This window comes from Patagioenas fasciata, chromosome 30, assembly GCF_037038585.1.
Source record: "Patagioenas fasciata isolate bPatFas1 chromosome 30, bPatFas1.hap1, whole genome shotgun sequence".
Taxonomy (NCBI): Eukaryota; Metazoa; Chordata; class Aves; order Columbiformes; family Columbidae; genus Patagioenas; species Patagioenas fasciata.
In genome coordinates, this window is record NC_092549.1 from 3,540,196 (window position 1) to 3,552,965 (window position 12,770).

General features: G+C 65.3%; 3 protein-coding genes across 4 annotated transcripts; 1 reads left to right on the forward strand and 2 right to left on the reverse strand.

Moving 5' to 3' along the window:
* Positions 1–3,113: 3,113 nt before the first annotated feature.
* On the reverse strand, positions 3,114–6,607 carry LOC136112822 (uncharacterized). The gene is made up of 4 exons (XM_065857710.2): positions 5,863–6,607; positions 5,494–5,604; positions 4,073–4,219; positions 3,114–3,977 (listed from the first exon to the last, which is right to left on the reverse strand). The coding sequence occupies exons 1-4, from the start codon at positions 6,457–6,459 to the stop codon at positions 3,858–3,860; spliced, it is 975 nt and encodes a 324-aa protein (XP_065713782.2). The 5' UTR covers positions 6,460–6,607; the 3' UTR covers positions 3,114–3,857.
* A 27-nt stretch (positions 6,608–6,634) lies between these two features.
* On the reverse strand, positions 6,635–7,715 carry S100A13 (S100 calcium binding protein A13). Of its 2 annotated transcripts, none has more exons than XM_065857715.2 (3): positions 7,581–7,715; positions 6,996–7,165; positions 6,635–6,820 (listed from the first exon to the last, which is right to left on the reverse strand). In XM_065857715.2, the coding sequence occupies exons 2-3, from the start codon at positions 7,146–7,148 to the stop codon at positions 6,689–6,691; spliced, it is 285 nt and encodes a 94-aa protein (XP_065713787.1). In that variant the 5' UTR covers positions 7,149–7,165; positions 7,581–7,715; the 3' UTR covers positions 6,635–6,688. The 2 variants fall into 2 exon arrangements, with proteins under 2 accessions (XP_065713787.1, XP_065713786.1); XM_065857714.2 differs by having other exon boundaries at positions 6,996–7,231.
* Positions 7,716–11,675: 3,960 nt separating this feature from the next.
* S100A1 (S100 calcium binding protein A1) lies at positions 11,676–12,505 on the forward strand. The gene is made up of 3 exons (XM_065857716.2): positions 11,676–11,779; positions 11,950–12,098; positions 12,237–12,505. The coding sequence occupies exons 2-3, from the start codon at positions 11,958–11,960 to the stop codon at positions 12,378–12,380; spliced, it is 285 nt and encodes a 94-aa protein (XP_065713788.1). The 5' UTR covers positions 11,676–11,779; positions 11,950–11,957; the 3' UTR covers positions 12,381–12,505.
* Positions 12,506–12,770: the final 265 nt, after the last annotated feature.

Here is a 12,770-nt window from a genome sequence, read left to right on the forward strand (position 1 = left end):
CCTGCAGGCAAACACCTCACCTCTGAATCACCGGCTTTCATTACTCTCCTCTGCCTGGCAGATGTCACAACCACATCCAGGCCCTTATTCTTACAAGGCATCCAGGGCGTGTGCGTGTGCTCAGAGCAGCCACGTACCATCCGAGCCCATCGCCAGACGTTTCCCAGACGTTCTGATTGCCCCGGTGACGTTTGTCTCTCCCCTGATCCCCACCAGCTCTGCAGGGTCCCATGGAGTGGTTTGGCTTCTCACAGATGGGTTCTGCCCCGTGGGAACCTTTGCAGAGGGGGGACACGGAGCCCTGGCTTTGGGGGTCTTCAGTGTCCATCGTGATGTGCCCAGGGATGTCACGGTGCCCAGGGATGTGGTGGTACCCAAGGATGTGGTGATACCCAGGGATGTGGTGGTACCCAAGGATGTGGTGGTACCCAAGGATGTCATGGTGCCCGAGGATGTCATGGTGCCCAGGGATGTGGTGGTATTCAAGGATATCGTGGTGCCCAAGGACGTCATGGTGCCCAGGGATGTCATGGTGCCCAGGGATGTGGTGGTACCCAAGGATGTCACGGTGCCAAGGATGTCACGGTACCCAAGGATGTCATGGTGCCCCAGGATGTCATGGTGCCCAAGGATGTCACGGTACCCAAGGATGTCATGGTGCCCCAGGATGTCATGGTGCCCAAGGATGTCACGGTACCCAGGGATGTGGTGGTACCCAAGGATATCATGGTGCCCAAGGACATCATGGTGCCCAGGGATGTCACGGTGCCCAGGGATGTGTTGGTACCCAAGGATGTGGTGGTACCCAAGGATGTCACGGTACCCAAGGACGTCATGGTGCCCAGGGATGTCATGGTGCCAAGGATGTCACGGTACCCAAGGACGTCATGGTGCCCAGGGATGTCATGGTACCCAAGGATGTCATGGTACCCAAGGACGTCATGGTGCCCAGGGATGTCATGGTACCCAAGGATGTCACGGTGCCCAAGGACATCATGGTGCCCAGGGATGTCATGGTACCCAAGGACATCATGGTGCCCAGGGATGTCATGGTACCCAAGGACGTCATGGTGCCCAGGGATGTCATGGTACCCAAGGATGTCACAGTGCCCAAGGACGTCATGGTGCCCAGGGATGTCATGGTACCCAAGGATGTCACGGTACCCAAGGACGTCATGGTGCCCAGGGATGTCATGGTACCCAAGGATGTCACGGTGCCCAGGGATGTCATGGTGCCAAGGATGTCATGGTACCCAAGGACGTCATGATGCCCAGGGATGTCATGGTGCCCAGGGATGTCATGGTACCCAAGGATGTCACGGTGCCCAGGGATGTCATGGTGCCAAGGATGTCATGGTACCCAAGGATGTCACGGTGCCCAGGGATGTCATGGTGCCAAGGATGTCATGGTACCCAAGGATGTCATGGTGCCCAGGGATGTCATGGTACCCAAGGATGTCATGGTACCCAAGGACGTCATGGTGCCAAGGATGTCATGGTACCCAAGGACGTCATGGTGCCCAGGGATATGGTGGTGCCCAAGGACGTGGTGGTGCCCAAGGATGTGGTGGTGCCCAGGGATGTGGTGGTGCCCAGGGATGTCGCGGTGCCCAGAGATGTGGTGGTGCCCAGAGATGTGGTGGTCCCATCCCTGTGCGGCCGCCACTGACTCACCAAAGGGCACCAACCGCCCCAGCATGGGCTGAGCCATCCCTGCCGCTCCGAAGCCTTCCCAGATCAAACAGATCGTTATCGGGATGGCTCACGCCGCAGGAATTGCCGTCCTCCCGACACACGGTGTCACGCCGGGGAGCTGAGCGCCAAACCAGAAGGAGGACCCAGGAGTCCCACAGCGCATTCCCAGCCCGGTGCTCCCGTTCCCCCCCCTTCCATCGCTCCAACCACTTGACACATTTCCTGTCTCTAATTAAATGCACACCACACCTTTCTGCTTAATTTCCATGTATTTATTTCCAAGGCAGGAACAATAAATAGTCATTCTCATTGTGAAATCCACCCCAAGGTGAGAGGAGACAGAGGGCGGCCCGTGGCCGAGCCGCGGTGCCGGTGCTGCCGAGCCGGCCGCCAGCCCCGGCTTTCAGCGCATTTCTCTGGCATTTGGCTCCGTTTGGGTTCGTTCATCCTCTTTTCATCCCCACAGCACAAGGTGCCGCTGAGGAACCCGCGCCCTCTTCCTTTTTGGGGTCCCCATCCCCATCGCAGCCCCGGGGAGCTCAGCAGGAACCAGGTCCCATCCCAGATGGGATAACTGATCTTGGTGGGTGTCCTACACCCTCTCAAGCCCATTTTTCCACCCCACACATCCTGAGCTCATTTCCCCACCCCAACAGCCACCACTTTGTAGCATTTACTGTTTTCTAATTTGTTGTAATTACACAGAAATCCCGCGCTTTCCCGGAACAGGTGACGTCTGCTGATGGCCTCATGGCTTCCAGGTCCTGTTGAGTCCAGCATTTCGGGGTCTCCTCTGAGCTCCCGGTGAGCCCAGAGCCCTTGGGGTCCCCAGCTTTGCTTGGGGGTCCCCGGCTTTGCATGGGGGTCCCTGCAATGGGGACCACTGGGAACAAACCACCCTGGGGACCGGGCACCTGTACAACCCCGTGCACACCCTGACACTGTGCACACCCTCACCCTTTGCACACCCTCACCCTGTGCACACCCTGACACTGTGCACACCCTCACCCTGTGCACACCCTCACCCTGTGCACACCCTCACCCTGTGCACCATGCACACCCACAGTGCCATGCACACTTGCAGCATCCCGTGCATGCCCACAGCATCCTTTGCACACCCGCAGCATCCTTTGCACACTTGCGGTGTCCTTTGCACACCCGCACCACCCTTTGCACACCCGCAGCATCCTTTGCACACTTGCGGTGTCCTTTGCACACTTGTGGTGTCCTTTGCACGCCCGCACCATCCCTTGCACCCTCGCGCTCTGCGCTGGGGCCAGCGGGGCCGTGCGACCCAGCACTGAGTGATGCTCAGAGCCCAAATCTCCATCCCTTCCCACTCCAACACTTCCCTTCTCCCACGAAGGAGGACAAATGAGTTCAGCCCATCCTGGCTGGTTTTTCCAATATTTTCCTTTATTAATTTATACAAAAATGGTTGCAAGTGACGCAAGCTGCTACCAACCCGCCACCGTCCCAGCCCCGAGCGCGGCCGCTAGCCAAGGGCCAGCATCCCTGGAGAGGGGCATCGGGGGAGCACCGTGCACACAGCACACCCCGGCACAGCACCCCAAAACCTGGGCGGGCACAGGGCACCGCGGTCCCTGCAATGGTGGAAGAGCAGAGAAGATGCCCAGGCCACGAACAGCAACATCGGGCCCGGCCCCAAGTCCTAGGAGGCCCTGAAGGTGCTTGGAGTGGCGGAAAAGGGGCTCCTATGGGTGGCACGGGGACAGGGGGACAAACCCCCACGCCTTTTGGGGAAAGGAGCCAAGCCCCTCTTTGCTGTGATGCTCTGGGGCTGGGGGACCTGCAACCGGAGGGGTTTTGGGGCTGGAGGTGGGACAAGCCCAGGGGAAAGGCTCTGGAGCAAAGGACGGAGAAAGGCGGCCCCAGAGCCGGGGCCAGGAGCCCCCTTGCCACCTCCGTCCCGCCACGGCACGGCCCAGGGCTGGGGATGGAAGGGAGTTTTGCCGACGGGAAGGAGAGGCAAGAGAGGGCAGGGATAGAGCGGAGAGGGGGACCCGTCCGCCCCGGGGGGCGTGGGAGGTGGGTCCGCGATGCTGCGTTTTCCCAGCTGCGTCCCAGGGGGACCAGCAGCCTCTCGCGATTCTCGGTGCAGAGCCTGAGCCCTCGGGTGCCTTCCCGTCCCCCGCCACCCTCTACTTCCTCCGGCAGCCCTTGGCCGCGTCCCCCATCATGTCCCAGTACTCTCCGAACTCCAGCTTGGCCTCGTTAGGGTCTCCCATACACTCGATCTTCTCTTCGAGGGGTCCAACGCACTGCAGCAGGGGTGGAAAACACATCAGGGTGATGGAGCTGCGGGGTCCCGCGGGCAGCCCGAGCCCACCCCAGCGCCCCCGGGCTGCGCCCTCACCTTCCCCAGATGGGGCAGCTTCTGCGACACCAGCTCCTGCATCTCGTTGGGCGTCAGATACTCCTTCTGCCCCTTCACCGCGTAGCAGTGGAACTGGTTGATGACGGTCTCGATCGCCCGCTCCACGTCGGTGAGCTCCTGGCAGTCCTGTGCAGGGGGGAGAGAGTGAGCACCAGCTGGGCACCCCCCCAGATCAACGGGACACCCCCCGGATCAACGGGACACCCCCAGATGGATGAGACACCCCCAGATGGATGGGACATCCCCCGAGGTGATGGGACACCCCAGATACACCAGAGCTCTCTGTGGATGTTCAACCCCCTCCACAATGGCGCAACAAACCTCCCTGTAACGCGATACCCGCACATACAGATGCAAGACCCCCTCTACAGATGTGAGACCTCGACACGCAGACGCGGGGCACCCCATACAGATGTGGCACCACCGTACAGAGATGAGATCCCCATGGAGATGCAAGACCATCCCATACAGATGTTAAACCGCTCCGTAGGGATACGAGACCGCTCCGTACAGATGTGAGACCCCGCCACACAGCTGCCGTACCCCGACGTGACACAGACATGTCACCCCTCGTCCCTGCTTGCCCGGACCTCTCCCTGCCCGGGGCCAGCGCGGCTCAGCCACCCCGGCGTCTCCGGGCGCTACACCCATGGCGCGGGGGCCGCGCGGCCGTCCGGACTGGTTCTTCCTCTCCTTTGCACAAGCGGCGGATGACGGCGTGAGTCAGTGCCGGGACAACCCCGGCACCCACCGCGGTGGGCTTGGCACCAGCAAACCCCCTTTCCCACCCCCTCGGGGCTGCAGACCCCTTCCCCTATGGATCGGGGGGCCTGACCCACACGCCCAGCTCCTCGGCCGCTCGTGCTAATCAGGCAAAGCCGCGTTTGAAGGGAAACGACGGTGATTCACCCGGCAGCTGCGGTTTCCCCCTCGAAACACCAGTAAACCACATCAGGCGAGGCGCGTTCGCAATCTCCAGAGCCTCAGCCCGCTGCCCCGGCTCAGCCGGCCCGGGCCGGATCCTCCGCAGGTGCAAAGGGGTGCAGGACACCCCCTGGTTGAAAGCCGAGGAGAACAGGACGCTTTCTGCCATTGGGCATCCTTGGAGAAGTTCAAGGAGCGAGCGCAGCTCCAAGGTGAATCCACGGGAGCTGGAGAAAGCCGCCCGGTTCCTCGAGCTTTCAAGCGGTTCCAAGTCCCCCTGCCCAGCGCCGGGGCAGCGTCGCCGAACCCCAAAACATCCCCCCCATGTCCTCCGCTGGCTCCAGGATGGGGCTGGGGCTGCCCCGCCGTGCTGCTCTAAGTCACCCCGAGCCCGGGGCCGTGCTCCGAGGGCCAGGGCCGCGCGGGGTCACCCTGCACCCCACACCCCCCCGGTGCCGCGGCGTCGCTCGCCGGACCTTGTGCTTCTTGCGGCAGTTGCACTGGCCCATGCTGCTCCTCGCGGGGCTGTAGCTCCTCGGCGGCGGTGCCGGCGCTGGGGTTGTCCTGTCCGACGGGGTCCTGGGGAGCTGGCGGGGGGGAGAAAGCCAAGCTCAGCTCTCGGCGCGGGGGGAGCTTTCCCTCCTTGGGCGCCGGGGCTGAGCGCGGCGCGAGGAAGAAGCGCCGGGGTGCGGTGAGCTGCCAGGACACGTCCCGGCAGCGGGAGCGCCCCTGCCCCGGCGGCGAGTCATGGCACAGCCAGAGCGTGGGAGCAGCGGGGGTGTGGAGGGGGGGCAGGACCCCTGGGGCGCGGACCCCCATCCCGCGGCGGTGGATGGGCCACTTACCTGCTCCTCGGGCTCTCCTGGGTGTGCGCAGGCTGCGGCGCGCCGGGGTTTTATACGGCGGGGAGGTGTGAGTGGGAGCTCCCTGCGCTCCCAGCTGCGGTGTGGTGCAAGGCGTCTCATTTTGGAGCCTGGCCCGGAGCCAGCGTGGGGCTGGGAAACGCCTCCTTCCCGGCCACACTGATGGCTGCTCATCCATCCATCCATCCATCCATCCATCCATCCATCCATCCATCCATCCATCCCGGCAGCGCAGCGCGGGAACACCGCGTCAGGCACCGGGCGGCTCCAGGATGGGTCACCCCATGCTAGGGATGTCACCGTTTCCCAACAACACCGGGATACGGGTTCTTGGGTAGCCTGGGATGTGCTGTGCCAACAGGCGCGTCGCCCCGTGCCACCCAAGACCCCAGAGAGGCTTGGCCATTGATCCCGTGGCGGTGGTGGCCACAGCGGCCACCGTGGCGTCGCTGCCGGCGATGCTCCCGCAGCCCCGCCCCGGTCGCAGCCACATCTCTGCCACCCATCGGGGCTGCGCTGAGCAACCCCACAGCCCGGCAGGAAGGCGTTTGTGGGGTGCAGGGTGGCACCAGGGGCCATTTGGGAATGGCCCCATCCGTCACCGCTTCCCCACGGCGGCCACCCCGACGCAGAGCGAGCCCCGACCCACCGGGCCGGTCCCTGGGCACGGCGTGGCCATTGGGAGCTGCAGGCAGGGGGGAGAGGGGCTGCCCAAACCAGGACCCCCCAGCTAAGAACGGCAGCGATGCTCATGCTCGGGAAAACCTCTTTATTAGCTCCATGTCGGCCGGGTCTCCCCAGCGCCCCGTCACTTCTGCCCCGCTTTCTCCCTCCGCATGGCCTTGGCCAGCTCGCCAACGAGCCGCCAGTACTCGCCGAATTTCAGCTCCTCGTCGTTGTTCACATCCAGCTCGCTCATCTTCTCCTCCAGGGACACATCCTGCGGGGACAGCACCGGGGGGCTCGGCCGCGTCCTGACCCCCGGTGAGCGGGACGGGGCGGGCGGGCGCTGCCGCTCGCTCTTGTTTGCAAATCCCACGTTACGGGGCAGCCCCCCAGCTTTGGGGGCTCACGGGACTGTCCCATCCACCCCGTGCACGCACCCCCTGTCTCACCTTCATCAGGTTGGGCAGCTGGAGCTGGACGAGCTCCCTGAACTCTCCGGTGGTCAGCGTGCCCTTCTTGCCCTCCTTCCCGGCGTGGCTGAAGAAGACGGTGACGATCGTCTGGATGGCCGACTCCAGCTCGGTCAGCTCGCCGGTGGCCATGGCGCCGGGCCACGGGGCTGCAGGGAGAGGAGCCCGGAGGGGTGGCAGGCGGAGGGGCGTCCCGGGGAGCCGATGTCGGGGTGCTTGGGGAGAAGGGACCCTCAGCACCACCGGACTGCAGGCTTGGCACCAGCTGCCGCGTTGGGACCACATCCCCATCCCCATTGGGATCCCTCTCCCCTTCGCCAGCTTTGAGTCGGCACGGTCTCAGCTCCGCGGGGCTGAGCAGGGACCCTGCATCAGCCAGACCCCCCGGATTGGTGCGGGGAGGGGGGGCAGAGCCGTTTGGTGACGCCGCTGCCATCGGGCAGAAACGCCACAGGACAAGGGGACATCAGGAAAGGGACGGGGACACCACGGGGTCCCCCGAAAGCACAGGAAACATGGTGGCTGGGGAGGGGCCGGTGCCGCAGGCAGCGATTTCCTACTTACCCCCCGGCCTGCGGGCAGAGCCGTGGGCAGAGCCGTGGGCAGAGCCGTGGGCAGGATGCACCCCGGTGGGTTTTATACCCCGCGCCGCAGGAGGGGAGAGCGCGGCGCTTTGTGCCCCGCACCGCGGTGTTGGGTTTCCTGTTGCAGCCGGACGGACGCACGGACGCCGCCCGAGCGCGGAACCGTTCCGTCCTGCTCTCCTCCCCCCCGCACGGGCAGCGGCCCAAGCGCAGCGCTCGGCCCCGCGGGTGCCAACCTGCCCCGGCCTCAGCACCACCGGGGCTGGGAGCAGCGTGGGACCACAGGGCTCTGTTGGGCTGGAGCATCTCGCGGAGCTCCAGCGTCACCGGGACCGTTCTGGGGGTGCGGGGCTGGTGTCACCCCCAAACGCACCCCGATGGGGGTGGGGACGTGGTCCCAATGTGGCAGCTCAAGCCAAGCCCGCGATCCAGCGGCGCTGAGGACCCGGGGCTGGGCTCGACCCGCACCGAGTGAGAGTTGTGAGTCAGCCGCCCACTGACATCATCCCTATTAATAGTGGGCTTTGTAAAAATTAATTAATCCAAATTAATTAGGGGGTTGGAACTGCTGGAGTGTTCCCCTTTAATCACTGTGTATTTATAACATGGCAGCCCTGGAGGTTTCCAGCTGGCAGGTGGAGCGGCTCCGCCGTTCCCACGGGGTCCTGCGCCGCGGCACCGCGTCCTGGCCCCACGTAAACCCTGCGCAGCACCCACGGCACAGCCCCGGGGCCAGAGCGGGGGGAACCGTGCGGGATAAAGGTGACACTGGGGACATGGAGAGTGGTGGGGACGCCACCGATCACCAGCCGCCCCCACTCCCCGCCGGGGTGCGGGTTCACGGGGGCGTCCCCGTGCACCACGGGGCTGTGGTCCCGGCAGCCCCGCAGCCCATGGCGAGCAGCACACACAGGAGGGGTCCCAGGGAACCCCCGCAACCTGCAGTGTTTTGGGGACCCACAGCAGGGAGGTCCCCAGCGCAGCGTCACCGTCACCCGTGCTGAGCCCTGACGCACTCAGTCCGCCTCTCCACGGGGACGGGGAGGCTCTGTTGTCACCGGGCGGCCCGGTCCCCACCCCGGAGCCACCACACCAGCTCACGGGGCAGGAATTGGCTTCCTGCAGCCCCATCCGGCCCGGCCCCCTGCCCGGGGTGACGGGGGGACGGGGACGGCACTTCCGGGGAGCCCCAAACGTCAGGGGACTGAGATGGGCTCTTGGGAAACCGCTGGGGTGAGTCAGGCTCGGCGGGGACGGGGACAAGTTTGGGGTGACTCACCCACCCCGAGAGCCAGGCGGGCCCGTGACTCGCTCCCCCTGGAATTCGGGGTGTCGGGACGGTGGGGTGAGGAGGCAGCAGGTGCTGCAGCGGCCCCGCGACAGGATGCGGCCAAATCACAGGTGGCGGGAGAAACAGCACCTCCCGGTCGAGGCCGGGGTGCCGCTCGGGGCCGTCCCCGCGGGCAGGGAGAGGTGACACCGGGCACACCGGAGGGGGCAACGCGTGGCGCGTCCCCGTGTGTCCAAAGGGACTGGAACCCACCGTGTCCCATTGTCCCCAGTGCGTGTTGGCTCTAGCAGGGATGGTCACACCGGCCCCCTCCATCACGGTGCGGGGCGCAGCGATCTGGGGCTGAGCCACCACGGTGTCCCCAACCCTGGCACGGCGGGCACCCAGCAGCTGCCCCCTGCAAACCCCATGGAAAAGCCTCTTCCCCTCTCCACGATGGGACAGGGAGACAAGATCAGCCCAGCCCCGGCACCAGCAACTGGAGCGACTGGTTTAGCTGGGTCAAAGTGGAGCACCGGGAGTCACCGTGGCTGAAACCTGTTCCAAGATGTGTGTAAACCTCCTGGCATGTCCCTCGCTGCTCCCGGTTTGCTAAGGGCTCGTCCTGGGGATCCACCAGCGCGGACACGCCGGGCCCGCTCCGGCGGCGCTCGGGGCGACCGACCCCTCCGGCACCCCCGCGGCGTCGGGGTTCACCGCAGCACCCCGGCCCCGCCGCGCGGGAAAGCCCTGGACAAACCCGGCTCTCCCGCGGGTTTGGGGTTCAATCCAAGGGCCCCCCGAGGGCGGTTGGAGCCCTGGGGAGCTCGGCACAATGGGTTGGTGGGGTGCGTGGTGCAGCGGCCCCGGCTGTGCCGGCGCTGAGTGAGGGCCAATGGCACCGTGTGCCCGGCCCCAGGCTCAGGGTGGATCCGGCTCTCCTGAGCCCCCCAGCCCCACTCGCTGCCCCGCACCGAAAATGGGAGCGTGTCCCGCTCAGAAGCAGCTCCTGAGCCTCCATCCGGGACCCCCGAATCCATCTGGGAACCCCAAATCCATTTGGGCCCTCCATATACGTCTGAGACCCCCATATCCACCTGGGAACCTCATCCATATGGGACCCCCATGTCCATCTGAGATGCCCAAATCCATCTGGGACCCCCATATCCATCTGGGAACCCCCATCTTTCTGAGACCCCCATCCATCTGGGACCCCCATATCCATCTGGGAACCCCCATCCATCTGGATCCTCCATATCCATCTGGGAACCCTCATCCATCTGGGAACCCCAAATCCATATGAAACCCCCAAATCCATCTGGGAACCCTCATCCATCTGGGACCCCCATCCACCTAGGACCCCCATATCCATCTGAGACCCCCACATCCATCTGGGGCTCCCAAATATATCTGGGAACCTCATCCATATGGGACCCCCATATCCACCTGAGATCCCCAAATCCATCTGGGGCCCCTATATCCATCTGGGAACCCTCATCCATATGGGACCCCCAAATTCATCTGGGACCCACATGTCCATCTGAGCCCCCCATATCCATCTGGAAATCCCCTTCCATCTGGGAACCCTCATCCATATGGGACCCCCATATCCATCGGGGAACCCCCATCCATCTGGGACCCCCAAATTCATCTGGGACCCCCATATCCATCTGGGACCCCCACGTCCACCCCAGACCCCCCCTCCAGGCCAGACCCCCTTTGCTGCCGCCCCATGTGCAGAACAGGTTGGATCCCCAAGACCCCGCACATCACCCCAAACCCCCCAGCCCCCCACGCTGTGCCCCCCAGCGCAGGGTGGTGACAGTGGGGTGGCCACAATGGGTCAGGGGGTGATTTTGGGGTCCTGGGGGGGGTGCCATGCAGCCACGGCGTTTCCCAACCGCAGGGCCAGGAAGTGCGGGAGATGGAAACGGAGGGAGCGGGATATAATTAACCCCAAATTAGGACTGGAATCCGGGATAAAGGGCCTGGCACCACCCGGCTCTTGCGAAAACCACACGGCCGCACCAGCAGCTCCCGGCAGCCCCCATGTGGGGGGTCCCAAAAACATGGGGGGATGATCATGACCGCCTGAGTCTGGGGGCTCAGCGCCGGGATGCGGGTGCCGGGGGGGCCGTAAGCAGAGCCGCGGCGGGGCCGGGATTATCGGCATCAGCCATACCAGCTCGGGAATCTGGTTTCTTGGCCGCGCCGTTGCTGGAGCAACGTCCGGGCTGGGATTGTGGGGCTCTTTGAATTTGACAAGAGGCCTCTGTGTGCGCAGGGAGCAGGCGGCCCCGGGGGGCCGGGGCTCAGTCACCCGATAGCCCCCGCCGGCTCCCCCCGGCCCCGCTTGGCTCCCGTTGCGAGGCCCAGGACACCGGACACCTGCGGCTTATCGGCCATGGGGAGGAGGGCTGGGGGGCTCCGGCACCGCGGCGCTGACAGATGGGGGACGCCGGCGGGTGACGCCGCGGGGTCAGCCCCCGGGCGCCGCGGTGCCACCGGGGCCACCGGCACTGCGGGATGTTGGCCGCACAGCCAAGCTGGGGTGACACCAGTGAGGGACCCCAATGCCACCCCGCATACCCCACGGCGGCCCCGGTGGCGGCGGCGGTGACACCCAAGCCCCCCGCAAAGTGACTCTGGGCACCGCTGCCCACCCGTCCCCTGCCCCACGCCGCCCCATAGGCACCGGTGGGGCTGGAGACGCTCCCCTGCGTCACCCCGGTGTGGGGCGAGCCGGCGCCGGGGGTCCGCGCTCCCCGTGCCGCGGCCCCCGCGAAGGCGGCACAGCGGTGCCAGCCGGGCTGCCCGGCCCCGGTATCGGATCCTCCCGGAGGGAGGGGGCCTGGAGCTTATTTAACATCCCGGCCGCCCCGGCCCGGCGCAGTCGGCGCGGAGCTCAGGTGAGCGCGGGTGCCCCATCCGAGGGGGCTGGCGGCCGGGACCCCCCTCCCACAGCCCTGCCAAGGGCTGGGGTGGAGGTGACGGCGTGTGACGCCCCAGCAGGGGACAGAGCGGGGGGTGCTGTGGTGTGGGGCTGTCCCCCCGTAACGCGGCGGGTGCCTCCCCGCAGCCAGAGCGATGGCATCGCAGCTGGAAGGGGCCATGGAGACGCTCATCAACGTGTTCCACCACTACTCGGGCAAAGAGGGGGACAAGTACAAGCTGAGCAAGAAGGAGCTGAAGGAGCTGCTGCAGAGCGAGCTGGGCTGCTTCCTGGAGGTAGGGGCTGCATGTGCGGGGAGCTGGGGGTCCCCTTTGCTTCCCGGGGTCCCCTTTCCCTCCGTGGTGTCCCCATTTCCCTGCGTCCCAGCGCAGTGCTGAGCCCCAGGGCCTCACCCTGTGCGCCCCCCACAACAGACCCAGAAGGACACGGGCGCCGTGGAGAAGATCATGCAGGACCTGGATGAGAACGGCGATGGGGAGGTGGATTTCCAGGAGTACGTGGTCCTGGTGGCCGCCCTCACCGTGGCCTGCAACACCTTCTTCTGGGAGAACGCCTGAGCCCGGCCGGTCGCCAACCGCGGTGTCCCCAAAACGCAGAGATCCCCCCTGACGCCCCAGCTCACCCCCAGCTCCCCAGCACCCCGCGGGGATCCAGCTCCACAATAAAGGCCCCCACCCAGCCAGCGGCACGTTGTCAGTTCGGTTCCACGGTGGGGGTTTCTGCCTTAGGGAGCCTTCCCTGTCCCGAGCCGCGAGGTCACAGCGAGAAGTCACCCAGGGTCACCCCAAGTGCCTGCAGACATCCCCGTCTCCAGGCTGTGGTGGCTCCTCCATCGCACCCTGCGCCCCACCCTGCCCCACAGCCCGGGATCTGCATCTGGAATATGGTGTCCAGTTGTGGCCCCTCCACTCCAGAAGGACAGGGAACTGCTGGAGAGAGTCCAGCGC